This window comes from Pristis pectinata, chromosome 2 (assembly GCF_009764475.1).
Source record: "Pristis pectinata isolate sPriPec2 chromosome 2, sPriPec2.1.pri, whole genome shotgun sequence".
Lineage (NCBI taxonomy): Eukaryota > Metazoa > Chordata > Chondrichthyes > Rhinopristiformes > Pristidae > Pristis > Pristis pectinata.
Genome location: NC_067406.1, coordinates 85,409,009 through 85,436,934, shown reverse-complemented (window position 1 = coordinate 85,436,934; position 27,926 = coordinate 85,409,009). Strand labels below are relative to the sequence as shown.

The 27,926-nt window shown below is 42.6% G+C and overlaps 1 protein-coding gene and 1 long non-coding RNA gene across 4 annotated transcripts; one reads left to right on the top strand and one right to left on the bottom strand.

The window, feature by feature from the left end:
* On the bottom strand, positions 1–2,125 carry LOC127581777 (uncharacterized). The gene is made up of 2 exons (XR_007958011.1): positions 2,005–2,125; positions 1–383 (listed from the first exon to the last, which is right to left on the bottom strand). It is a non-coding gene; the product is annotated as an uncharacterized LOC127581777 (long non-coding RNA).
* On the top strand, positions 1,524–27,054 carry LOC127581758 (N-acylethanolamine-hydrolyzing acid amidase-like). Of its 3 annotated transcripts, XM_052036460.1 has the most exons (11): positions 1,528–2,282; positions 6,077–6,241; positions 8,087–8,213; positions 9,742–9,832; positions 11,549–11,625; positions 12,330–12,502; positions 16,959–17,021; positions 17,111–17,177; positions 22,028–22,056; positions 24,290–24,384; positions 24,469–27,054. In XM_052036460.1, the coding sequence occupies exons 1-10, from the start codon at positions 2,101–2,103 to the stop codon at positions 24,372–24,374; spliced, it is 1,059 nt and encodes a 352-aa protein (XP_051892420.1). In that variant the 5' UTR covers positions 1,528–2,100; the 3' UTR covers positions 24,375–24,384; positions 24,469–27,054. The 3 variants fall into 3 exon arrangements, 2 of the variants coding, with proteins under 2 accessions (XP_051892413.1, XP_051892420.1); XR_007958010.1 differs by lacking the exon at positions 22,028–22,056 and having other exon boundaries at positions 1,527–2,282; XM_052036453.1 differs by lacking the exons at positions 22,028–22,056; positions 24,290–24,384; positions 24,469–27,054 and adding an exon at positions 19,287–19,427 and having other exon boundaries at positions 1,524–2,282.
* The last annotated feature ends 872 nt before the right edge of the window (positions 27,055–27,926 follow it).

Below are 27,926 nucleotides of genomic sequence, written 5' to 3'. Positions count from 1 at the left end.
TCCATGGTAGACAGAATCAGAATCAGGTTTATTATCACTGACATATGTCATGAAATTTGTTACTTTTGTGGCAGCAGTACAGTGCAAGACATAAAAATTACTATTAGCTACAAAAACAAATAGTGCAAAAGAGGAAATAAGAAGGTAGTGTTCATGGGTTTATGGACGGTTCAGAGGAAGAAGCTGCTCCTGAATCGTAGAGTGTGGGTCTTCAGGCTCCTGTGCTTCCTCTCTGATGGTAGTAACGAGAAGAGGGCAAGTCCCACATGGTGAGGGTCCTCAATGATGGATGCCGCCTTCTTGAGGCACCGCCTCTAGAAGATGTCCTCAAGGGTGGAGAGGTAGTAGGCAAAACTACTTAGTGAGTTCCATCTTATGTGCATCTGAGTTTTACAACAAATTGGAATGAAATCTCACTAATTATGAAAGGAATTCTGGTTTACAGAGAGTAAAACAGAAATTAATAGCTTTTTAATATATCTGTGGAATGTCTTCTCCCAGGGGGTCATGAATCTTTGGAATTCTATCTTGCAGAAATCTGTGGTGGCAGAATCATTGAATATACTTGAGGCAGAGTATGACAGATATTTGAACTATAAGGGAATCAAAGAGTTTGGGCATAGCAGGAATGTGTATCTGCGGCCAAAACTGGATCAGCTGTGACCTTACCGAATAGCAGAGCAGGTTTCAGGGGCTCGATGGTGTCCAGTTCCTATTTCTTCTATTCTTAACTAGTTTTGGAATCATCATATAATCTGAATCTACTTTCCTAGCTCTGTTCTGGCTGTGAAGTTTTTTTCAGACTTTCAGGACATGGAACCATGCAAGACGCAGTGAGTTTGTCAGTCACTTCCTTCTTCACCACCATACTGAGGTCCCTAGCAGCTGCTGAAGCCTCAACATCATAGAGTCATAGAGCTATATAGTATGGAAACAGGCCCTTCGGCTCAACTCATCCGTGCCGACCAAGATGCCTAACTGAGCTAGTCCCATTTGCCCATCCAGCAAATTTTATTCCATATCTCAAATTTTTGGCTGGTGAATAGTGAATTCTGAAGGGGCGGATTTCCATTACCCGAACGGCTGTCATGTGGGGGCTGCGCTGTTTCAGTTGAATCCCTGACGGGTTCACGTCTCTCTGCAAACCTCCTACTGCCACCCCTTTTACGTTTGTTTTTGAGGCCATTGGATTTACTATTTACACAAAAGCATTTACCTGAATTGGAGAATGCAATCCCTAAAACAAAATCCCTAAATACTTCCATAATAAAACACATGACAGTCATGTACCATGAAACTTTACCATTTGGTACATTCCATGAGTTTTTTTTTATAAATACTTATACTTTACAGTTTGAAATACAGTGAAACTCTGATAATCTGCCATCCAACTATTCGAAAGTCCTGTTAGTTTAGCATCTGACCCAGGAGGTGATGTCTACCACTCACCTTCTCCGCTCGCCGGGACCCTAGTCCCTAGTCCCCAGCCCCCCAGCCCCCCCCCCGCCGCCGCCCCCTCGGCTCTCTGAGGCTCAACGGTTCCCGCGCTCTCTTTAAACTGACCAGGACTCTGTTTCCTGCAATTCCTTTAAATTTACCAGGCTTACTGTAAACAAAAATTATAATAGAGTAACATCTAAAAATTGGAACGAGACTGTGAGACACAAGAGGCTGTAGACGTTGGAATTTGGAGCAAAATTGTGCTGGGTTATTAATCCGATAATCCGGAAGAACGGCCACCGCCAAAAACTCCGGGCATGCCGGATGCTCGGGGTTTTACTAGTTGGGCGGTACCCCTCACGCTCCCTACCCTCCCCGGTGCATGTGTACGGTGCAGATCTAAAGGGGCCAAGGAAGCCCGCAGAGGAGGGGGTGCACCAGAGTGGGGCCACATTAGCACGGCGCCGAGCGAGCATCCGTCTACCGGGGAAACCCTTGGAGACGGTGCAAAATTCTTGTTCCGAGGTCGTTTGGGATTATGGTTCGGTTCTTTCAGAAGTTTACCAGGAGGAGGCTGGACTTCCTGATGTGGGCGCCGAGTAGCTGCTCCCTGTTTAAATTCCGACCGAGCGGTCTTGGCTGCAGCGACTGCTGAGGGAGATGCGCGCGTCCGTGCAGTTCCCGCTGCCGCTGCTCCTGGGTTTGTTGGCGGCGGCGCGGGCCGATTCCTCCGCCTCCCGCTTCAACCTGAGCCTGGACGAGCCGCCCTCCCGGCGCTGGGAGCCGCTGCTCAGAAAATACGACGTCGCGCAGCTGAGGAAGGACATGCTCCACGTCGTCCGGTGGGTAAAGCAGGGCACGCCCGCTGGCACAGGCAGCAACCCGTCCCCCTGCCCCTGAATGTCGGTGCAGCAGCAGGTTAAATCTCATGCTGCTGAGTGTGAGGTGATGCACTTTGAGGAGGACTAGTAAATCAGGACATAGGCAATGAATGGCAGCAATTTCAGAGGATGTTGAGTATTAAGGGACTTAGGTGTCCAAGGATCTCTTGAACATAGCAGCACAGGTAGCTAAGGTGGTTAGGAAGATGCAGAGGATACCTATCTTCATTAACTGCGACACAGAAGAGCAGGGAGGTTGTGGTAAAACTTTATAAAACATCACAGTAAAACTCCATTAATCCAGCATTCTGGAGTCTTCAGTGGTGCCAGACCAGCGGATTTTCCAGACTATTAGATGTTCCCATTAAATACCCTAACACGCCTTTAATTCTTGTTTTTACGATGTTACACAGTAGAATTTAAATTTTCCGTGGAAGCAGTAAGTTTAAAGGGAGGGCGGGAAACAGAACCAGGTGAGTTTCAAGGGTGAGTGGGAACTGGGTCCCCAGTGAGTTTAATAGGAGCCCCAGTGTATGAAAAGGAGCTCAGGAACTGGGGTCCAGTTAGTGGAAGGATGCTCAGGAACCTGAGCCCTGGTGTGTTAGAAAGAGTGCAGGAATTGGGGACCCGCTGTGTTAAAGGGAGAGACCTGGATTCAGCAGTCGGTGAGCCTCATGCCGAACAACTGGAACTTTCGAAGAGTTGGATAGTGGATGATCAGGGTTTTACTCTGGTTCGGCCACAGCTGGAACATTGTGTGCATTTCTGGTCACCGTACTATAGGAAGGATGAGATTCCATAAGAGGGTGTGCAGAGGGGATTCACCAGGATGTTGCCTGGGATGGAACATTTCATTTCTGAGGAGAGACTGGATAAGCTGGGTTTGTTTTCCTTGGAGCTGTGGGGGGAACCTGACTGAGGTATACATAGATAGGGTAGATGGTAAGAAAACTTTCCCCATAGCAGAAGTGGGGCATAGGTTTATGATCAGGGGTCGGAGATTCAGAGGGGATCTGAGGAAGAATTTTTTTCGCTGAGAAGGTGCTTGGAATCTGGAACACACTGCTCAAAGAGATGGTGGAAGCAGAGACTCTCACAACGTGTAGCCAATGGTCTTATAAGCCTTGCCGATTCAAGTGCTCTTCTCTATCAAGATGAACATTTGAATTGTCAAGGCTTATAAGGCTATGGGCCAAGTGGTGGAAAATTGGGCAAGTATGAATGGATACTTCATGGTTGGCATGAACAGGTTGGGGCAAAGGGCCTGTTTCTGTGCTGTATGAAGTAATAAGGAAAACAGAACAAACAGAAGGAAAGAAGGAACCAGCATGTAACAGCAAGCACCGGGGGTAGAGCAGGGACACAGGCTGAATGTGTGGGGAGCCACTGTCAGTGCCACCTTTCTGGTGAATGTGTTACAGGTCACACCTAAACTCACTCGCCCTTCCCATGTACTCTACAGCAGTTTTATTCCCTGCGTCTGTTGATAAAATTAATCCCAGGATCATTTGATCATTTTTGGCTGCTTGGCTTTATCCCGCTGGGAACCTGTCTAGCAACAAGGATGGAGCAGTGGAGGAAGGGGATAGTTCAGATAAGAAATGAATATCTGAAGTATTTTGAAGAATGGAAAGTATTTCAGAGCAACAGTGAATTTGATATCCTAAAGTAGCTTTGGAATCCAAATTTTCTTTTTTCCTCTATCTTGTTTCTATTCAGAGAAGAATTAGGAAGAATGCCTCTATGTTTAGATAGTAATATGAGATTAGAAATTTGCCAATGGGTATATTTATGTGTTTCAGCTGCTTTGGACACTAATTCAATATTGATAAGAGTTGCAGTACAGTTTTATTGATTCCTATTTGTCACAACATGTAGTATATGTCTTTTTGATGGATAGTTAGTTTATTTTAATTTTAACATTTATAAATTCTGTACATGGCACCTAACACACATTAGTAGTCTGAAATGGTTGTAATGTTACATCCAACAAGTCTTTAGCATTTATACCTATTTTGTAAGGATATTACTGATCTTTATTTACTTCTTGTTTCCAAAGTTAATTTGAAATTACACTGTGATAGTCCCCATGCTAAATGGTAGCATCCAGATTCACCAAGTACCTGAGAAATTGAGGCTCATTGCCAATGTTGGTAGTATTGGCTAGTGTTGCTTTGTGAGAGTTTATCAGTAGCGTGCGTCTTTCTAATGCTGGCACAAGAGACCGCAGATGCTAGAAATAGGAACAAAAACTGTTGGAGGAGATGATGCAGGATCTCAACCAGAAATGTCGACTACCCCTTTTCTCCAGTAGTGCTTCCTGCCTCACTGAGTTCCTCCAGCAGTTTTTTGCTGTCTTTCTAACGCTCACTGGAACACTGGTAGTTGCACTTAAAATTATGAAAAAAGTTAGAAGGTAAACAGTGAACTGTTATTTACATTAATTAGTGAACTGATTGTAAGAGAACATAAATTTAGGATGAGAATTGGAATCATTTATCTTCATTGACTTGAATTCTTCTGTAGGCTGGTTGACTCATGGTCAGCTTCAGTTTTACTACTTTTATTTTTATGTTGGAAAGAAGATATAAAGGTACAATATCGCTGTGGCAATGTTTCAGTTAACCTGTTCTCATTTATATTTTGTGTTACTATGTCCTACAAGATGCTAATTGTTCTTAATTAGCTCCAATCATCACTTGTGATTGCACCCTGTATTCCATGAACTTTTTGCACCACACCCAGACTGCGTGCTTAATTACCAAGCTACACGCAAAGTGCTGGAGGAACTCGGCGGGTCAGGTAGCATCTTTGGCAGGAAAGGGACAGTCAACATTTTGGGTTGAGATCCTTCCAGTTGAAGGGTCTCAACCCGAAACATCGACTGTTCATTTCCTTCCATTGATGTGCCTGACCCACTGAGTTCCTCCAGCACTTTGCGTGTTGCTCCAGATGCCAGCATCTTTGTCCCTTGTGTCTCCTGTTTAACTACCAACTTGCCAGCCAATAGAAATAACCATTCACTATTTACTCTCATTGTTTATGTGGAAGGACTTACTAAAGAACTTATCTATTCCAGTGATCACAGCCATAGTTTTCAACTCTGTCACCATAATATTTTCTAGTTTCTGGATATAATTAGAAAATCCACAAAACTTGGAATTCATTATCTTTGCCATTATATAATGTCCAAAATTGCACAAAATCCCAAGTGTCTTCACCAACCTTTATACAGATTCGTTATCACCCCCTTGCTTTTCTATTCAGTGCCCCATATATAAGTGTCACAATTACATTTTCACTTTTATGGCCTGTCACCACTAATCTACTCTTAAAGACCAGATTATTCATACATTTTGATCTATTCCTTCACTCTGCTGCAAATTTTAGGACCTATTTGCTATTTACTTTACATTTGTCTTTATTAGATGATTAACACGTACCTATTATTTTAGTCTGTGCTTTATGTTGTTTCGAGGAGAATTTGGGAGGATAGTAGAAGGCAACTTAAACACGTTAAACACATAACGTTGCAAGTAGAATCATCTACATCCATGCTGTGCACCTTTCCCAATGTTAGACCAGAGGAAAGATACAACTTTAGTATGTTGTTGTTATTACCATCAGTAGCATTTAGTGAGAAAGCTGTTCTATTTCATTAATATGATTGTTCATTTGTCAGGTTTATTTCTCAGTTGTGTTTGAAGAAAAATAATGAAAAATATGCTCAAATTAAATGTACTTTTACATTACAGTTCTGTTGCTCCAGAGTGGGTGATTCAAGTTGTTAACCAGCTAGCACCCCTGCTGAGCCATATATTACCAGAAGCCTATGAAGAAGAAATTAAAGGAATCAGTAAATTCCTTGGTGTAGAGCTTGGAGAAGGACTTCTTATCAATCTTGCTTATGAAGTTTCTGGGTATGTGTTCTTTGAGAATACTGTTCTTTAACTACTTCATTTTATTTTATGCGGATAGTCATACAGTTAAATACTGCCATCCAAGTAGATCACAAATTGTACCAATAGACATTCAGGCACAATTTATTTTGGGTCACTCATTTTATTTTTTGTTGACATCATATAAAAAAGTAAACTATAACATGTCGGGTAATTTTAATGGCCTGCAAGAAAATACACAACAGTGTAATAGTTAAGAGAAAGGTGTGTTATGAACAAGCAGAGTCCTAGGTTGACCTAGGTATTATATTAACACCAGCATTAACCTATTTCATGTAACTGGATTAACAGTAGTGTTAAGATAATATTGAATGGAACAATAGGCAACTAATACTTCCTCCCCTCATCCTTGTATTGGCAAGTTTTCAAGAATGTATTTAAGAATTCTCAAAACAAAATGGGATCCAGAACACTGAGTAAAACCAACACTCGGCTCTACTGGACCCTGGTGTGCATTATGCTCTCTCATCCCAGTGTTAATTAAACTTGTGTCACACATTCTACCCGGACATTTCAGCTTCCTCACTTCATTTAAGATCTTCTTATAAAACCCACTTAAATGGAAGGAAGTTACTCTGCCTACTCATGCTCAATGGTTATGGGTTGTTATGTCATACCTGAATCTAGAGAAGATCCGTTCAATTCTTGAATCTAACTTAGACTTTCAAACGCTGTGGGGACCTTTTTTTGAATTATTTTCAAAACCTTTGATTTGGTGACTAAAATACAGACATTGGCTGACATTGTTACGCTTCAAGGGTTTTTCCTTTTTTTTTATTAAACAGCTTCGGTTTTTGGTAGTGGGAGTAGATTTTTTTTATAATAAAATATTCCATTTTTTTCTTTATTAACTAACTATCACATGTGATTATTAATTTAGAGTATTGTGATCCTAAGTATGATTTAGCGCAATGTATTCAATAGTACTGTTACCCTCTTTTTTGATGCATGTACTCTGTATTTCTTTTTCATGGATTTAATAAATATTGTAAAACTCACCTCTTTGGGCCAGCTTCTGGCTAGTCATCCAAATGTCTCCTTTTGCTCACCTACCCCAGCGAAGGGTTTAAGGCATTCCCTCAGTGGCTGGGCCAAACCTTGCCGTCTGTGTCCAGAGTTCCAAAGGGAACCACCAGAGTATGGCCATTTGCTCTGAAGTAAGTCCTAAAATTGTCCAGGACTTATCGAGCAACAGATGTTGCCACATCAGTCACTATCCTCTGTCAATGGTTTCCATCTGAAGTCCAATGATGAACTCCAGTTTTGGTTGGTTTCCCTGGAGATACAGCCTTCTCCAAGGCTATGCCAGGCTTGGTGGCCCAGACTTGGAATCTCATGCATTCTCCACCAATATACTGCCCACACCTCCCAACCTACTCTTGAGTGAGGTCTGCAGAGTGAGGAAGTTAAGTTTTCAATGATATGTGGATTATTTTATATGTTTTTAATGAACTGTGTTATTCTTTTTTTATTATTAGTTAATAGTTTGATAGTTTTTGAATATCTCTGAATATCAGAGACAAAAAAGACTGTTAAACTTTTTAACGGCTCTGACAGGTGATGAGGCTCCAACCCTCAGCTTTTCCTTCTGTCAAAACATGTCAAGGGTCCAGAGATCTGGGGGATGGGCTTCAATTGCATGTCACCTGAGGCCTGGTCACCATTGGTGCCTTGCGGCCACTCTCCAGGATTCCACCAACACATGGGGAGAGTGCAGGCAGCAAGTGAAGTTGCAGACCCAATTTTTTGACAGTACTGACAGATGTGGTCTTTGAACTGATGCGTAACTTATGCCACTGCTCCCAGATATTGCACTAGCATTGTTGCACAAGACTCAAGAGGAAAGATTTACCACGGTAGAAATATGGACTACGCCTTCACTGATATTTTAAGGTCTGTCACGGTTGACCTGCAATTTGTAAAGAAAGGTCAGGTAGGTGTCACATTAAAACTACAACAATAAAAAGAAAAAAAATGTCACTTTTTAAATTGCTGGAATATCTAGATTTGGTCTAGCAGGATAAAAGCCATATTTCCAATTTTCTGATAAGTTTTGAGTATTTCTGTGTTTACCAACAGAAAAGCTAGTTTTGTTTTCAGAGATAAGACATTAAAAACAAGAAGTTTTTATTTCTTGATGCTTAGAAAGTTAAAGGGTCAGCTAAAAGGGATCCTCGGATTGTTGAAGTGGTGTATGCTGATGTGACTTATAATGATCTGTTTCCTATGATCAAGAAGACACAAGTTAAAAACACAATCTAATGCAGGATGTTAGAAAAAGTTGCTTCGCCTGGGACTCAGCACATTAGAAGTTATTCAGTACATCCCATATTGAAACCAGAGTCTGTTGGTACATTTAAAAGTTGATTAGTTGAGTTCTTGAGATAGAGAAATATTTGAAGAGCTTCAGATTAGAAGTGGTTGATACGGAGGGTGTGGGGAGCACTGGCTCTGATCTAATAGTCTAAATGGTATATTTCTGTGCTGATACAAATTTAATTATATGGCTAATGTTTTAACTGGGCAGTAACATGGCTTGATAACACTTCCCAGCTTTGTCCAGCAAGATGCCTGAATTCCAACTTTAGGGGAACAATCTGTGTGAAGCTGCCTACTTCCTACACCAAGTAACCTTATAAATTGCTGAGTTGGGTTGTCATTTTAGTGCCAGACACCAATGAATGCTGGGTAGCTTTGTGGCTGATGGCCATTGATAACTGAGAACTTCACTTGGGCCCCAGAAGATCTGAGAGTCCATCAGTCCACAGTCTAAACTGTTTAAAGCCCTGGCCTCTATAATTTAGGTACACACTATTCTGAGTCTTCTAATCATGGGAGAGCATGCAAATACCACACAGACAGCACCAGAGGTCAGAATTGAACCTGGGTTCCTGGAGCTGTAAGGCAGCACTTGCTGCGCTGCTGTGCAACTAACATGCTGAATCAGCATATTTTGAATTGCCTGAAAGATATTGTTAAACTGAATCAGAAAATTGCATTTCAGCTGGGCTTAAGTACAAATTTGAGCAGCCTGAAAAAATCCACACTGTTACCTTGCAGTTATTTAATCTGATCAACTGATATATAATGTAAAATTCATGATCTTCTCAGGTTTATTTGCTTGCCATGGTTAACACTATAATACATATAATTAGCATGCTCTTTTTGTTGTGAAAACACTTGTATGTATGAATTACTTTAACTGGAAAATGCAATGTTTACTGCTTCATAGTAGCAGAGAGATGGAAATAAATAGAGAAGTACAGGACATTGTAAGATGTAATGTTAATGTAGTATTTTAATTTAGGCCATCTCCTGTGTTAATTATTTGAACCTATATTGGAATATTTTACTAATGAGCTGTTTGTTTCTTTGTTGCTTGTATCCTACAATTTAATGCTGTTTTTCTTGCTCCCAAAGTCTTAACTCTGTTCATTTTGTTTTAATTTTTTTTCATTCAGATTGTCTACACAGGGACAACATTCATTGGTTTTGTAGGTTTATGGACTGGGCAAAAACCAAATAAGTTTTCCATTTCTGGAAATGAAAGAGGTTTGTTGAACTTTGTTACTCTGTCTTGATAAACCTACTCATTAGAATTAGTGCTATGTAAACCTAACACTGTAAACTTCCTTTGGTATTTGATAAATTTGATAAGTTGTTAATTTTAAAGTTATATGAGTTAGTCCCTCAGTTGTCAAATAGATTTCATTCCATTATGCTCTAAAAAGATTTCCACTCTTGTGTCAGCATGAGAGGATGTCCATTAGTTGTAACTAATAGAATTGGTCAAAATAAAAATTTGGGGTTATTTCCAGATACTACAAACAATGTTGTGTCTCCACATTTCAACTCAGGTCACAGATGTCTTTTAAATGTAGTCAAGCCAAAGCATCAACAAAACAATTAAATGTTTATAGTAGATATTTTTACAACCAACTACAGTTATTTGTAGCAGGCAACTGCACAATTCTGTCCTGATTTACCAAAGTTCCAGCGGATTTTGTTAAATGTTAATTGAGATACTGCTTTGAACATCTTGAGAACTTGGAGCCAAAATAGAACACAGAAATGTATAGTGCAGGAACAAGTCTTTGGCCCACCATGTCTGCGCCAACCCTAATGCCGATCTAAACTAATCCCATTGCCTGCACTGGTTTATACTCTCTGTTCACTGCCTGTTCATGTGTCTGTCCAAATGCCTCTTAAACTATTTTATCTGCTTCCACCACCTCCCCTGGCAGCGAGTTTCAGACACCTACCACTCTCTGTGTGTAAGAAGAAACTTGCCTTGCACATCTCCTTGAAATTTTCCCCTCTCACCTTAAAACTATGCCCTCAAGTATTTGACAGCTCCACCCTGGGTAAAAGGACTCCAACTGTCTACCTTACCTACACTTCTCATAATTTTATATACCTCAATTTGGTCACCCCTCTGCCTCAGACGCTCCAGCAAAAACAACCCAAGTTTGTCCAACCTTTCCATATAGCTAATATGCTCCAATCCGGGCAACATCCTGGTGAACATCTTCTATACCCTCTCCAAAGCCTCCACATCCTTCCTATAGTGTGGCGACCAGAACTGCATATGATACTTCAAATGTGGCCTAACAAAGCTTTGTACAGCTGCAACATGACCTCCCCACTTTTATACTCAATGCCCTGACTGATGAAGGCAAGCGTGCTGCACGCTTTCTTCACCACCCTATCATATGGGTTGCCACTGTTATGGGGCAAAAGACTTTCATCCCCAGATCCCTCTGTACATCAATGCTCCTATGGGTCCTACCACTTACTGTATCACCTGAACTCACCTATCACCTGCCTGCGTGTACCCCTCACTCTCCCCCTCCCCCCCCCCCCACCTTCTTATTCTGGCTTCTGCCCTCTTCCTTTCCAGTCCTGATGAAGGGTCTCGGCCTGAAACACAGACTGTTTATTTTCCTCCATTGGATGCTGCCTGACCTGCGGATTTCCTCCCGCACTTTTTGTGTATCGCTCCGGATTCCAGCAACTGAAGGATTTTTTGTGTCACTGTATAATCTCTCTGCATTTTCCATCTATTTGAATTATATTTTAGAACGTAGCTACGGGCGATTACAATGTTTTACAGAAGCAAGAAACAGAAATTTAATACCAGAGTGGTCCTGGTGTTATGTGTTTGCTACTTGCCTGTACTTCATTATGTATAGTTTGGCCGAATGTTCAAACAAGACTCCTTTACATGAAATCTAGAGTCATATGTATATAATTGTTATTTTATTAAAGCTAAAGGTAATTGGTGGGAAACTGCAATTGCTGCTCTTCTGAAGAGAAATCCTTCTCCTAGCTGGCTGATTAGAGATGTAAGTAATTTTTATTGCCTTTTTGAGCATACCTTTTACCTATCAGCCAAAAAGGCCTCACGAGCAGCATCACAACTTTACAATAAGGCAAGTTCTTTCACGATGCTGGTTGATGAATGTATATTTATCAGGTCCTTTGGAGAGCTCCCATACTCTACTGTGAATAATATTGTTGTATCATTTGAAACCAAGTGAGAGGATAAAGTTGAGGGCTTTAGTTTAACATTTCATCTGAAAGATGGTACCATTGACAGTTCAGCATTCTCTGGGTGATGCACTCTTTGCACTGCACTGAAGTTCCAGCCCAGATTACTCATTCAAGGCACTTATGTTAGACTTGAGCGTACAGCCTGCTAAGAGTGCCAATACTGATGGCGTATGATCTGATAGCTGTTTTGAGAAGCTGAAAATTTATTGAAGAATTATATCACAAATGAATGCCAGTAGAATAAAATAAATCAGGAAAATGACTTGTACATTATTATTCAGGCATTTTAATGTCCTGTTTATGTTTTAGGTTTTCCAAATACTTTACAGAAAATCTGGCCGTGGTACCAAGACTGTTTGTAACCATTGGGGGGTTTCTTAAAAAGTCACCCACAGTCAGAAGGGTATGGGTGGAATGAGGAGAGGGAAATGAACTGGCAATGAGTAAAGATGACAAACTAATCTAATAAAAAAGTCCATGTTTCTTGTTTCTTCAGACTCTTGCAGAAGCTGTAGACTTTGATGGCGCTTTAAAGAAGTTGGCCTATACTCCGATCACTGCAAATGTGTACTTCATTTTAGGCGGAGTCAATCCGAATGAAGGCATGATTATAACAAGAAGCCTCGAGGGGCCTATGGACATCTGGCCTTTGATGTCTACTAAAGGACAGTAAGTAGGACACTAAGAAGTAAAGGACACTAAAAGACAGAAGGGCTAACTACGAGGCTATATGGGGAAGGGCTAACTACGAGGCTATATGGGGAAGGGCTAACTACGAGGCTATATGGGGAAGGGCTAACTACGAGGCTATATGGAGAAGGGCTAACTACGAGGCTATAGGGGAGGGCCAACTACGAGGCTATATGGGGAAGGGCCAACTACGAGGCTATATGGGGAAGGGCCAACTACGAGGCTATATGGGGAAGGGCCAACTACGAGGCTATATGGGGAAGGGCCAACTACGAGGCTATATGGGGAAGGGCCAACTACGAGGCTATATGGGGAAGGGCCAACTACGAGGCTATATGGGGAAGGGCCAACTACGAGGCTATATGGGGAAGGGCCAACTACGAGGCTATATGGGGAAGGGCCAACTACGAGGCTATATGGGGAAGGGCCAACTACGAGGCTATATGGGGAAGGGCCAACTACGAGGCTATATGGGGAAGGGCCAACTACGAGGCTATATGGGGAAGGGCCAACTACGAGGCTATATGGGGAAGGGCCAACTACGAGGCTATATGGGGAAGGGCCAACTACGAGGCTATATGGGGAAGGGCCAACTACGAGGCTATATGGGGAAGGGCCAACTACGAGGCTATATGGGGAAGGGCCAACTACGAGGCTATATGGGGAAGGGCCAACTACGAGGCTATATGGGGAAGGGCCAACTACGAGGCTATATGGGGAAGGGCCAACTACGAGGCTATATGGGGAAGGGCCAACTACGAGGCTATATGGGGAAGGGCCAACTACGAGGCTATATGGGGAAGGGCCAACTACGAGGCTATATGGGGAAGGGCCAACTACGAGGCTATATGGGGAAGGGCCAACTACGAGGCTATATGGGGAAGGGCCAACTACGAGGCTATATGGGGAAGGGCCAACTACGAGGCTATATGGGGAAGGGCCAACTACGAGGCTATATGGGGAAGGGCCAACTACGAGGCTATATGGGGAAGGGCCAACTACGAGGCTATATGGGGAAGGGCCAACTACGAGGCTATATGGGGAAGGGCCAACTACGAGGCTATATGGGGAAGGGCCAACTACGAGGCTATATGGGGAAGGGCCAACTACGAGGCTATATGGGGAAGGGCCAACTACGAGGCTATATGGGGAAGGGCCAACTACGAGGCTATATGGGGAAGGGCCAACTACGAGGCTATATGGGGAAGGGCCAACTACGAGGCTATATGGGGAAGGGCCAACTACGAGGCTATATGGGGAAGGGCCAACTACGAGGCTATATGGGGAAGGGCCAACTACGAGGCTATATGGGGAAGGGCCAACTACGAGGCTATATGGGGAAGGGCCAACTACGAGGTTATAAGGAGAGAACTTGGGAGTGTAAATTGGGATGTCCTTTTTGAAGGAAAATGTACCATGGGGATGTGGTCGATATTCAGGGATCTTATGCAGGATGTTAGGGATAAATATGTCCCGGTGAGGCAGAGAAGGAATGGCAGGGTGAAGGAACTGTGGGTGACGAGAGAGGTGGAACGACTTGTTAGGGAGAAGAAGGTAACATACGTGAGGTATAAGCAGCAAGGTTCAGACAGGGCCCATGAGGAATATAGGGTAGCGAGGAAGGAACTTAAGAAAGGGCTGAGGAGAGCTAGAAGGGGACATGAAAAGGCTTTGGCTAGTAGGGTTAAGGAAAATCCCAAGGCCTTTTTCAAGTACGTGAAGGGTAGGAGGATGGCTAGGGTGAAGGTAGGTCCGATTAAGGACAAAGGTGGGAGAATTTGCCTGGAGGCGGCAGAAGTGGGAGAAGTTCTGAATGAGTACTTCTCTTCGGTATTCACCAGGGAGAGGGGCCTTGATGATGCGGAAGGGAGTGCTGGTAGGGGTAATGTTCTCGAGGTTGTTGATATCAAGAGAGAGGATGTGTTGAAGTTGTTAAATAATATTAAGACAGATAAATCTCCGGGGCCTGACAGGATTTTCCCCAGGCTGCTTCGAGAGGCTAGGGAGGAGATTGCTGAACAGCTGGTAAGGATCTTTGAGTCCTCGTTGTCTACGGGGGTGGTGCCGGAGGATTGGAGGATTGCGAATGTGGTCCCCTTGTTCAAAAAAGGTAATAGGGATAGGCCAGGGAATTATAGACCGGTGAGTCTCACGTCTGTGGTGGGTAAGCTGTTAGAAAGGATTCTAAGGGATAGGATTTATGAACACCTAGAGAATCATGGTCTGATCAGGAACAGCCAGCATGGCTTTGTGAAGGGAAGATCTTGCCTCACAAGCCTGATAGAGTTCTTTGAGGAGGTGACCAGGAAGATTGATGAGGGCAGTGTGGTGGATGTGGTTTACATGGATTTTAGTAAGGCATTTGATAAGGTTCCTCATGGTAGGCTTCTTCAGAAGGTCAGAGGCCAAGGGATCCAAGGAAGCTTGGCTGTGTGGATTAGGAATTGGCTTGCATGTAGAAAGCAGAGGGTTGTGGTGGAAGGAGTGCCCTCGGATTGGAAGGCAGTGACTAGTGGTGTCCCGCAGGGATCGGTTCTGGGACCTCTACTTTTTGTGATATTTATAGATGACTTAGATGAGGGGGTGGAGGGCTGGGTTAGTAAGTTTGCGGACGACACTAAGATAGGCGGTGTTGTGGATAGTGTGGAGGGCTGTCGGAGCTTACAGAGGGATATTGATAGGATGCAGAGCTGGGCTGACAAGTGGCAGATGAAGTTCAATCCGGAGAAGTGTGAGGTGGTACACTTTGGAAGGACAAACTCCAGGGCAGAGTACAGGGTAAACGGCAAGGTACTTGGCAGTGTGGAGGAGCAGAGGGATCTGGGGGTTCATATTCACAGTTCGTTGAAAGTTGCCTCACAGGTGGAAAGAGCAGTTAAGAAGGCCAATGGGATGTTGGCTTTCATAAGTCGCAGGATTGAGTTTAAGAGCCGCGAGGTTATGATGCAGCTTTACAAAACTCTAGTTAGGCCACATTTAGAGTACTGTGTTCAGTTCTGGTCGCCTCATTATAGGAAGGATGTGGAGGCATTGGAGAGGGTGCAGAGGAGATTTACCAGGATGCTGCCTGGATTGGAGGGTATTGAATATGAGGAGAGGCTTAAGGTGCTAGGGCTTTATTCACTGGAAAGGAGGAGGATGAGAGGAGACATGATAGAGGTATATAAAATATTGAGAGGAATAGATAGAGTAGACAGTCAGCGCCTCCTTCCCAGGGCACCAGTGCTCAAGACGAGAGGTCATGGCTTTAAGGTTATGGGTGGGAGGTTCAGGGGAGATGTCAGAGGGAGGTTTTTCACCCAGAGAGTGGTTGGTGCATGGAATGCACTGCCTGGGGTGGTGGTGGAGGCAGATACATTGAACAGGTTCAAGAGCTTGTTGGATAGGCATATGGAGGAACGTGAGATAGAGGGATATGCGGGAGGAAGGGGTTAGGTAGTGTGAGGGTGGTCTGATGGACGGCACAACACGGTGGGCCGAAGGGCCTGTTTTGTGCTGTATGGTTCTATGGTTCTATGGTTAGATAATAAAAACAAAAAAATGCTGAGATACTGACTCAGCAGGTCAGGCAGTGTCAGGGGAGAGAGAGACTAAGGATAAAGAATATCCAAAGAGTCCTCTTCTTAATTTGTTTATTCAGCAGAACCACCAGCCAGAAGTAATATTTTGGCCTGTAATTGTTTCTAAAGGTAGGTGTTGGTGATTCTTGCCTAGAAATTACTTCACAAAACTCCAAACTAAACAGGGCCTGTGCAATTGAAAATTGACATAGCCCAGAGCAATTTCACATGCATTTCCAGGTGTCCTAGACCCTGGGGAAAATTCAGCTCCTGACCCTTTGGTGAGAATTTTGTTTACCCTAGCATCTGCTACCCACTGTCAAACTCTCCACAGTGACCACTAGTGTAATATGCAAAATTAACATCCAGTCAGATTTTCAAGTTCACTGGTCTGAAAAAAAACAGTTCTTATTTTTCACAGAGCCACCCAATTTAACTATGCTCATGTCCCCTGACAGCATGCTGTTTAAAGCACCACCAATCAAACTGCATTCTTTGTCCTCCATGAGACCTCTGACCTCATGAGACTTTAGATACAGTCCCACATGCCTTGACTGTTCTAACATTTGAGGTCATGATCACAGTACTTCAGCTTCCTAGGCTCGGGATCACTCCAGTCCGCTGCTGATCTCTGCCACATCTCGTGGTTTGCTGCTCAATGCTGCAGTTAGGAGGTTACCCAGGCTGCACACTCAAGGAAAGAATGTTTCAATTGTTCCATCTGAAACATAAATATTGCACTTAAGGTTCAAATTTAGAGAATTTAATGCTCAAATTATGTTTCTCAGAAGGTGAGTAGATATGTTGTTGTTGTTTTCATTCACCTAATCTTGAATCTCATGGGGAAATTGTGCTTTTTCCCCTCATTTACGTAGATGGTACAGAGTAGAGACGAACTATGATCATTGGAATGCTCCGCCTCCATGGGATGACAGAAGGTGAGCATTCCTGTGCCTTTAAACCTATGAAATATTTGCACGTTTGTTTTTCATACTACTTTTATTTTTACATGTTGTATTTTCTCAAGAACACCAGCCAATCACGCTCTCAATGCCACAACGCAAAAGAAAATCAATCTGAAAACAATGTTCAAGGTGAGTCCCATTGGAATCCAACTCTTATTTATTTGTTACTGGATTTTCAAGATCAGGGCTGAATGTTAATTGTGAATATAAATGTCAATCAAAGGAGAAAGGAAACTGAGGAACGGGGTTGGGCAGTGACTGGCAAAAGAAACACTTATATAAATTGTTGTCCTATTTATGTAATTTTCTTTTTGTGAATCTTTTATTGCTTTGCCTTTCTTTATGGTCTGTTGACCCACAGGTACGGTGTCCTCTGGTACCTTACTCTGGCATTATTGTTTGTGATGCTCTTCAGGACTGAGACCAGTTTGATCTTTTTCCTTTTCCAAAGGTGGTTTATTCAGTGATTACAGAATCACATTACTACAATATTGCAGTACTTCTTGATTCACACTATTTACAGTTTCAAATTATAACATGGTCATCACTATCCAGAATGCACTCGAGCCACCAGTTTAATCTTACTTGTATTTGACATGTGAATGTCACTGACAAGACCAGCAATTATTGCCCGCCTTTGGTTGCTCTGAGAAGGTATGTTGAGCTTTCTTCTTGAATCGATATTGCATTGACTTTTTCACCCATTTTGAAGGTAGTGATAGTGTGGGCTAGACCAGATAAGGACAGTGAATTACCTGCCTTAACCTGACTTAGTGAACCAGTTTGGGTTTGACAGTTCCATTATCATTTTTACTGACTCCTGCTTCTTCCTTCAATTTCTTTCAAATTAAACTCAAATTCTCAAACTGCCCCACCCTCTGGATCATTGTTTCAGATTGTTAGATTACTTGTCTAGGACCGAGAGTATCTTATTCCTATCTGTACGCAGGGACTTTTAGCAAGGGCAGTGTAATACATGTAATGGATTGGATTGTCATAGCATCACAAAACACATAAACAGGCCTTTCGGCCCACTGAGTCTGTGCCGACCATCGAGCACCCATTTACGTTAATCCTACATTAATCCAATTTTATTTCTCCCAATATTCCTATCAATACCCCCCCAGATTCTAACACTCACCTATATGCAAGGTACAACTTGTAGTGGCCAATGAAGCCCATACATCTTTGGGACGTGGGAGGAAACCAGAGCACCTGGAAGAAGTCCACACAGTCATGGGGGGAACAGACAACAGCCATACAGACAGTAACCAAGGTCAGGATTGAACGCAGATCACTGGAACTGTGAGGCAGCAGCTCTATTAGCTGCTCATAAATGGTGGCTAATTTCTTTTTCTCCCTAGCAAGGATTACTAAGATTAACATCTGCAGTTTTCTCATTACCCCAACTGAAATCAGTCAACAGCACAAAACAGACATAAACTTCATTGAGGGAGTCCAATCAGTATTATTCTTTAAAAATTAGGCTACTTTCATGAATGTATGCACTGTCAGGGACAGAGTAATCATTTTAGGTCTCCAACATCCACCAGTAACATACAACAGTGTTATTCTAGCTTTATTTACTAAAGGCTAAACTGAACTGCGACTGGAAGGTGTCTGCCCTGGTAAAATAACCAGCAGAATCAGTTATTTGTGGGATTTTTGAAATAGGAAGGAAGGGCCAATTCTGTTGAGCACTGAGGTCACAAAGAAGTCAACGGTTGACTTGTATTTCACAGTGATGACATTGTCGTTACACCTTGAAACCGATAACAGCTTCTCGAGTATGCACATTTGCGGTTGAACATTGAAATCCGGGAGGTACAAGAGACTGTTAATGCTGGAATGTGCAACAAGAAACAATCTGCTGGAGGAACTGCCTCTTACTAAGACAGCCCTGATGCAGGATTTCAACCCGAAACGTCGACCATTCCTTTCCCCCCACAGATGCTGCTCGACCTGCTGAGTTCCTCCAGCAGATTGTTTGTTGCTCCAGACTGCAGCACTGGAAGTCCCTCATGTCTCCGTTTTACTACTCCACTATGAAGTCTCCTCAAGGTATGCCGACTTTGAAGAGGTTTTCCTCCTCTCTTTGATGGGATTTCTGTGAGACCCTCTCTCAGTGCTCCCCCTCTGTAGTTTCTACTGCTCTCTGGCTCTTTGGGCACGTTCTTACCAAGACATTCCTAATGCAGGTTTCGACCCCAAACATCGACCCATCCTTTCTTCCCACAGATGCCGCTCGACTCGCTGAGTTCCTCCAGCAGATTGTTGGTTGATGGAAATTCAGGAGCTGTGGTCAATAATTCTGTGTTCTACCTTCTTAGCGTATCAAGGGACCATTTCTCTGTGAGACTCTAATTCATCACTGCCATATCTCCTGTACAACAAGGAACAGCAGGTGAAAATTACCATCTGAACATCTGGAATAAAATGCTGGAAATGGCAGGTTAGGCAAGGTCCTTGGAAAGAGAAATAGAGTTAAAATTTCAGGTTGAAACCACTTTGTCAGAATTGGAGAAAATAAGTTAGTTTTAAGTTGAAGACAGGGTGGGAGAAGGTTGGATAAGACAAAGAGGGTGAGGTCAGCCAGGGTTACCCAGTTTACACAGCTCTCTGGAGAACAGATTAGTGAGGGAGGTTAGTGAGAGAGAGAGTGCACAAAGAGACACATAAAGGTGTGAAGTGCAGATCAGAGCATTTCCTGAAACCTGATAGGGAAAGAATTCTAGAAATAATCAGCAGGTCAGGCAGAATCTCTGGAGAGGTAAAAAAGAGTTAATGTTACAGATGGAAAACTATATGATGCAGAAAGGAAAAGTGAGTTATCTGAAATTGTTGAATTCGATATTGAGTTCCAAAGGCGCAGATGGAAGATAAAGTGATGTTCCTCAGCCTCATTTGGAATGATGTAGGAGGCCACAGAGAGCAAGGTCAGAATGGGAATGGGATGGGGAATTAAAGTGTCAGACAACTGGAAGCTCAGGGTCACCCTCTCGGACTGAAATGAGGCGTTTTGCAAGGGGGGGGGGGGGGTCACCAGGTCTGCATTCAGGTTCTCCAGTGTAGAGCAGACCACTTAGTGAGCACCAAGTACAATGCATGGAAGGACTGGTCCCTGGATGGCAGGAAGGGGAGAGATAAAAGAGCAGGTGTTGCATCTTCTGAGGTTGCATGGGAAGGGCTATGAGAAGGTGAGCAGCTGTTCGAGGTGGAAGAGTGGACCAGGGAGTCATGAGGTGAACAATCCCTTCAGAACGCTGAAAGGGGTGGAGAAGGCAAGGTGTGTCTGGTGGTGGAATCTTGTTGAAAGTTTTTGAAATTACTTGGTTGTTGAATACGGAGTCGGGTGGGGTGGAATTCTATTCTTGCACTGGCAGGGAAGCCAGAGCATGGAAGTACTTGAGAGGCTGTGGAAGGCTCTACTAACCACGGTAGAGGGGAAGCATGGTTAAGGACAAAGGAAGCTGTCTCAGAGGTAGAGGTGTGGAAAGTCTCATGTTCAGTGCAGATCCACTGGAGACCGAGGAACTGAGAGAATGGAATGGATCTTCACAAGAGGCAGGAAGGGAGGAAGTATTCTTGAGATAGCTGTGGGAGTCTATGGGATATTAGTCACTAGCTTATGCTCTGAGAAAGAGACAGAGAAGTCTAGGAAGTGAAGCGAAAAGTCAGTGTGGGCCATGTGAAAGGGTGGGAATTGGCAGCAAAAGTTATGAAATTTTCAAGTTCAGTATTAGTGCAGGAAACATCACCAATACAGTCATGGATGTACTGGAAAAGTAAGTGTAGAATAGTTGAGCAACCTTGAGCTTCCTGTGGTTTGCCACCAGCCCCTCACTCATATCTACTTCTGATTATTGTACCTCAAATACAATTGTGCTTCCAACAAAACTCATTGTGAGCTTCAGCCTGGAGATGTGACCTCATGCAACTGTTTATTTTTATGCTTTTCCACTGAAAATGTACATTTCCTGAAATCAAGCACAACCAAACCATTGGCTGGCAATTTTGTGTAACTCCAGAAATTCAGCCAGGCTTCTGTGATGCAGTTTCTTTGATCTTCCAATGACTGATACTTCACCCTTACTACCAACCATCTTATCTTTCCTCCACTGCACCCTAATCCTGGTCTGAGTCCTTCAAGATATATTTTCCTTGGTGTGCATAAGGAAAGGGAAATCACCAAATTCAGTGGCAGCTGAGACCTGCTACTGAGGTTTATGGCAGCATAACCACAGCTGAAACAATCATTGGGCCTTGCTCATCAGATCCCATTAACAGAGCATTATAATTTCTAGGCTCTAATCTTTGTTCAGGTTACCTTGCATCACCTTCAATACATAAATTTCTTTGCATCACAGCCCAAACCCCCCATTTCCCTACTAATTTCCACATCCTTTATTTCTTTGCTGTCATAATGATTCAATCAATTACAGGACCCACATCATTGGATACGTCATCTCCCTTAAGCATTTTTCTGTCTTCAATAAAAACAGAAAATGCTGGAAAAACTCAGCAGATCAGGCAGGGTCTATGGAAAGAGAAACAGAGTTAACATTTCAGATGGATGGCCTTTCTTCAGGGAAGCCTTTCATGATAAGCTCATTGACCTGAAATGCCAATTCTGCTCCGTTCTCCACAGATGCTGCCTGACCTGCTGAGTATTTCCACCATTTTCTGTTTCTCTTTCTGTTTTCCATCTTTTTTCTTACATAATATCCACCTTCCCTTTGTCTGGTATCATTAATATGCTTATTCACTTCTTATTTGACAGTTCTGAAGAATTTATAAGTAAATCTTTAATGTAGATTGATTTGCTTATAGATGACGCTCATCAATGTGAAATATACTGCCGGCTTTATACTCAGTGTCAGGTTTTCAGCATCTGCAATTTTTAATTTTTTTTAACATATGTAAATAAATAAATAAATAAATAAATAAATGGTTCCTGATAGCGTATATTTATATTGCAGGTTCTCTCTATCAAACCAGTGTTAAATCAGTGAGTATTGTCCTTTAAACACACTTGAATTGGAGAATGTTGAAAGAGATGCTGCTGACTGACACTTAGAATATTGTGACAAACATGCCCTGCCCCTCACTCTGCCTTTGAAGATACTTTTGTGTCATAAAATAATTGGGTGTAGAAATTCACTTGTGTTTTGTTTTTGACATTATGTCATTGCATGTCGACCTTATCTGTTTTGAAAAGCTGTAGGAAGAATGGTGATATTGCACAGCACGGTATTATAAACAGTGTTTTGCGGCGGGCAGTCCAGGGTTCCGGCCAGGCTGCCTGCCTGCCCCTCTTCTGGGCTTACATCCGTGCCCAGGTGTCCTCTGAGAGGGAGCAGGCGGTATCCGCGGGCACCCTGGGTGAATTCCGCGATCGGTGGGTCCCCCAGGGGATCGCGTGTGTCGTGGATGGTGTGAACAATATTCTTATCTGAATAGTGCGTTTTGCGGTAGTTTAGTCAGTGCTATCTGCTGTAGTTACATAGTTAGAATATGCCTATGTAGTCTTTCTTTCTTGTATTAGTTGTAGTTTTGACACTGGATGTCATTTTGTAGTGCTTTCAGTGAATAAACTTTTGTGCGTTTAATAAAAAGGGACAGTACTGAGGGAGTTTTGCACCTTGGGGGGGCAGTACTGAGGGAGTGTCGCACTGTGGGAGGGGCAGTACTGAGGGAGTGTCGCACTGTGGGAGGGGCAGTACTGAGGGAGTGTCGCACTGTGGGAGGGGCAGTACTGAGGGAGTGTCGGACTGTGGGAGGGGCAGTACTGAGGGAGTGTCGGACTGTAGGAGGGGCAGTACTGAGGGAGTGTCACACTGTGGGAGGGGTAGTACTGAGGGAATGCTGCTCCATTGATGGGGCAGTACTTAAGGGAGTGATGCTGTGTCGGGAGACAGCACTGAAGAAAGGTGCAAGTTGGTAAGAACCACGGGGAATGTGCTGAAGTTTGATTCTTCCTTTCAAATGAAATAAACCAAGAAAAAAAAGTGTTTCTGGGCTCCTTTATATAACTGCTGTTTCAGAAACAGCCAATGCTACTGAAAAGCTGCATTTCATGCAGCTGAGATCTCAACAGTCCCCTGCAGGCACACACACCTGCACAGCATCACCAGCACTCCTCCAACTACTGCTAAGTGCTGTTTACCTGCAGACGGCTCCACCAGTAGTTCCTGAGGGCTGGAAGCATGCTGCCGTATCACGGCACCCACATGGCAATGTCTCTGCACTGATGAACAATGTCACAGAAAATATCACGATTGGTCAAGGTAAATCCTTTCTAGTTAAGACTTCTCAATTGCATCTACATATCTCTCTCTCTCTCTGCCATTCTTGCTCTGCCAACATCTTTCCTGTCCTGTCCTTACAACACATTCACTGTCTCTGTCACACATGCAAGCTGCTTCAGCCTCTCTTCTTACCCCATCCTCTTCTGCCTCTCTCCCTTGCCACGTGCCACGTTCCTGCTGTCTTGGATGTTGCTCTCCCCTCTTTTTTTGTCCCCGCTGCTCCAACTGTCAGGCTGTTGTTCCTCCCCCTTGCTCTTTGCCTTTGTGCCATGCATAACAGAGTGATATGATGAGTGACTGCCTGTCTGCCGAATACCACAGGCGGCAAAATCCCATTCTGAGTATCCCTGTGGCGGTCCACTAAGCTGCTGGCAGTGACCTGGCAGTGATTATAGGGTTGTCTATCTCGGGTACTTGGAGCTGTGGGCAGAGCGGTCAGTCAGAGGAGAGCCCTCAGCCTCCAAAATCCAACCTGTGGCCTCTGAACAATGAACATAAGATATAGGAGCATAAGCAGGGGTATAAGAGGGGTGGTCCATTCCACATGATTATGGCTGATCCAACCTGTGGCCTCTTAACATAAGAGATTGAAAGTCGAGTTTATTGTCATATGCACAGGTACATGTATGCACAGGTGCAATGAAAAACTTACTTGCAGCAGCATCACAGGCGCATAACATCACATACAAAACATTCACAAGAAAAACATACAATAAAGAACACAATTAGAAAAAAAAATCTATTGTAGTGCAAAGTGGTTGTAGTGTTGCCAAACTGGCTAAGAATAACTTCAAGAAGGCTTCAACCAGTGGTTTGAAAATAAGCTGATTATTGCTGTATCTGTGAAATCTATTCTGGATTGTGGTTATTTAGTAAGTGCAAATAAAGATGAAATCACTCCTAATGTTTTTGAAAATGTCACATAAATTCCAGGTTCACAGTCTATACAACATTAATGTGTGCTGCACAGCCTAATGACTACAAGACAGTGATTCGGACAGGACTTAAAGCAAAATAATTGGAATTTTGTAAGTAAAATTGAGATCTAAGTTTATTTTGGATATTCTTCCTAAGTATGTTTTGTATATTAATCTTCATGTTGTGATTGATAGACTGAAGTCAATGGACAAAAAAAAATCGCACTGCTGTCCTGAATTAGAAGAAAAGGCTATCAAGGAATATCAAGATGCTCTTTGTCAGTTTTTCTGTTTGATGTGATTTTCTTTTACAAATGTTGCATTCCACATTGACGCAGTTGGGTTTACACTGCTCAATCCCAAATGTTTTACAAAGCTTTTCATTTGAAAATCAGCTCATCTGCTCATAAATTTTGTTGAGAGATTTCTGCTTGCTTTCTTTATGTAAGTGAAATATTCTAAAATGACATGCTAATTTTTTCACAAATTAATGGTTGTTTACAGAGGCAGATTTGGAATAAAAATTTTAGTGCTGCCAGGTTATTGACAGCAATTCACAGAATTAACAAAGCCAAATCAGCTGGAAGATACTACATTTCTATGAACAATTCTATTAGATCTGAGTGTCTAAAGAATGTTTTGTATACTATGAACAGAATTCAGTTCTTGCTCTCACCACAGGGAAATTTAGGTAATAACTTTCAGGTCATAAAACCAAGCCATAGAAGTACAAAGTTTGATAGAAATATGGTAGACATATAATAGCAAATAAAATGTAAATGTCTTTTTAAAAAATATATCTTTTTCTAGAAGTGATTACAACAAAAGCTTGATTATCCATTATGCACTAACCTTGACAGGTGCCAGTTGATCAAGAGTTGTCCCAGCCATTCCCTTACTGCTGCCCTGCCATTCCTTCAACATACTTTCTCTGTTAACTCAGGCACTCATTTGGTGGTGTCCTAACTTCAACACCATCACTCCCTCAGTGCTATTCCTTCATTGGCTCAGGTTCTCCCTTGGCACTGCCTGATGTTGGCTCAGGCAACCCCTCGAATCTGTGCTATAGTCTTATTGTGGTAGTCTTGTACTTTGGTAGTACATTTTGTAATGATTGATGACCAAGAATGATTGTGGATGACCAGATAACTAAAAGGATTGTGAATATGCCCTTGCCCAACAATGGCACTTGAGACGTGCAAAGTGAGCAACTTTACTCTGCTGTCTCCTGAAGTTTCCACAATCATAGCTTCTGGTCTCTGGTCAATTTGGTCCAGATGCTGTTGAGTGCAGTAGACACAGCAAAACCTTCGGCCACTGACAGCATCAAAGCTGTAAAGGCAAAGGGCTGACACATCAGAAGTATCCATTTCTTAGCCATCCTGTTCTAGCAGGATCATGGTATTTGTCTAAAAATATATGAGTGCCCACGATTGTGACATTCTCAAAAAAAGACAGATAGCCAACCCAGCAACAACTACCCCCAACAGCCTACATTGAAGCTGAATGACAGAACAAAGGCAAAACCATCTGCTCAACTACATTGGGGAGCATTTGACCAAGTGTGGCACTGAAGAGGGCTGGAATCAATAAGAGTCAAAGAACAAATGGAGAGGCATTGGGTGTTCAGACCTGGCACAATGGAAGATGAATATTCACACAGTATTTAACTCCATAATGAAGCAGCCTGTGTCATCCTACAACTAGACCCACTGTTGAATGTTGGCTGACAAAACAATAATTTGGGCTATCTACAAAAAAGAGACAGGGAATTAACCACTCAGTCAAAAAGGGAAGATTTAACCACTCCATTGATAAGGGAGGATTTGAGTCTCTTTTCCTCCTCTGTTAGTATATAGAGGTTGTCGGACCTCAACCAAATTTCCATATGCATGTTAATGGACTAATTATCACCATTATTTTTTTTAAATTTTTATTTACAGCGTGGTAACAGGCCCAATGAGTCTGCGCTGTCCATTTTAAACCCAAATTAACCTACCCGTACATCTTTGCAATGTGGGAGGAAACCAGAGCACCTGGAGGAAACCCACGCAGACAAAGGAGAACGTACAAACTCCTTACAGACAGCGACGGGAATCGAACCCCGATCGCTGGCGCTGTAATAGCATCGTGCTAACTGCTACGCTACTGCGCCGCCCACTTTTATATCTGAATATGCCTTAATTTGCACTTTCCAGTGCAAGTAAGTCTTTTGTCAGCCAACATCCAACAGTGTCTGCTTCCAGTTGTAGGTTTATTCTATAAAATTTATACCTGGTTCTCTATGAATTTTGCATAGTTTGTTTCAAAAGGAGTCCATGTAAAATAATAAAGGTAGGCTTAAGGGAACACCTTAAAGGCTGAGAGATAGCGAGGTGGATGAAGTTATGAATAGAATTTCAGGACAACAGGGCTTTGCAGTGAGTTCAAAGAGGATGAAAAAAGGCAAGAAATGAAAAGGATGAGGAAGTTCAGCAGAAGTTGAGCTGACAGCTGTTACAACTGCAGAATTCAATTCCAATAAGAAATATTAATCTCCTGAACAATTCATAAAAATATAAATATTTTCAAATGAGTCTAAAAGATTAAACATAAGTAAAAGAAAACTTCAGTGTTGTGATGGCCAGTCATTAGACCCTGGCTCTTGCTTGGCAAGAAGGAATTATACATACTACTGATGTAAATCATGTTGTTTAGTTTTCTTTTTCCTTTCATAATTACAGTATGTGCCTGATTTTATATTTACCTGATGATGCATAAATAAATTCAACATTTCTGCAACCCTGTGACTGAAGATGGAAGAGTGACTTATTTCTTTATTTTACAAAACATCTTTGAAAGTTTTCATTGCACTAGTTTTATCCTAAGTAAAATTAGACAATTGGAAAGCTGATTTTGGAGAGTGAAGTGGTAGAATCTGAAACTAGGAAGCTGAATATGAACAAAGGAAACTACAAGGGTAAGAGGAACAAATTGACTGTGATTGATTGGGGAACCTTACTAAATGGGTTGATGGTGGATAGGCAATATTTAAAGTATGTACGTGTGAATTACAACAATTATTCATACTTTTTGGCACAAAAATAAGTTGGAATAGAAGTTTCTACTAGGGCTTACAAAGGTAGTGAAGAAAGTATTAGATCAAAAGAGAAGACATATAAAGCTGCCAGAGAAGGCAGCAGGCCTGAGGATCGAGAGCGGTTTAGAATTCAGCAAAGGAGGACAAAAAAAGATTGAGTAAGAGACAGAAGAAGGAGAATGACAGTAAGTTGCAGGGAACATAAAAACTGATCACTAAAACTTCCATACATATCTGAAGAGAAAAAGGTCAGTGAAAACAAATCTAGGTCCCATGCAGTCAGGAACAGGGGAAATTATAGTTGGCAGAACAATTACGTGTTTACTTTGGTTCTGCCTTCACAAAGGAGGATAAAAATAACCACTCAGAAATGTTAAGGAACTGAGGGTCCAGAAAGAGGAAGGAACTGAGGGTCTAGAAAGAGGAAGGAACTGAAGAGAACTAAAGTGGAAATAGTGTTTGGGAAATTACTGGGGCTGATCCCCAGCGCCTGATTATTTACATCCCCGAATGCTATCTGAAGTGGCCCTGGAAATAGTGGATGCATTGCTGGTTATCTTCGACAACTCTGAAG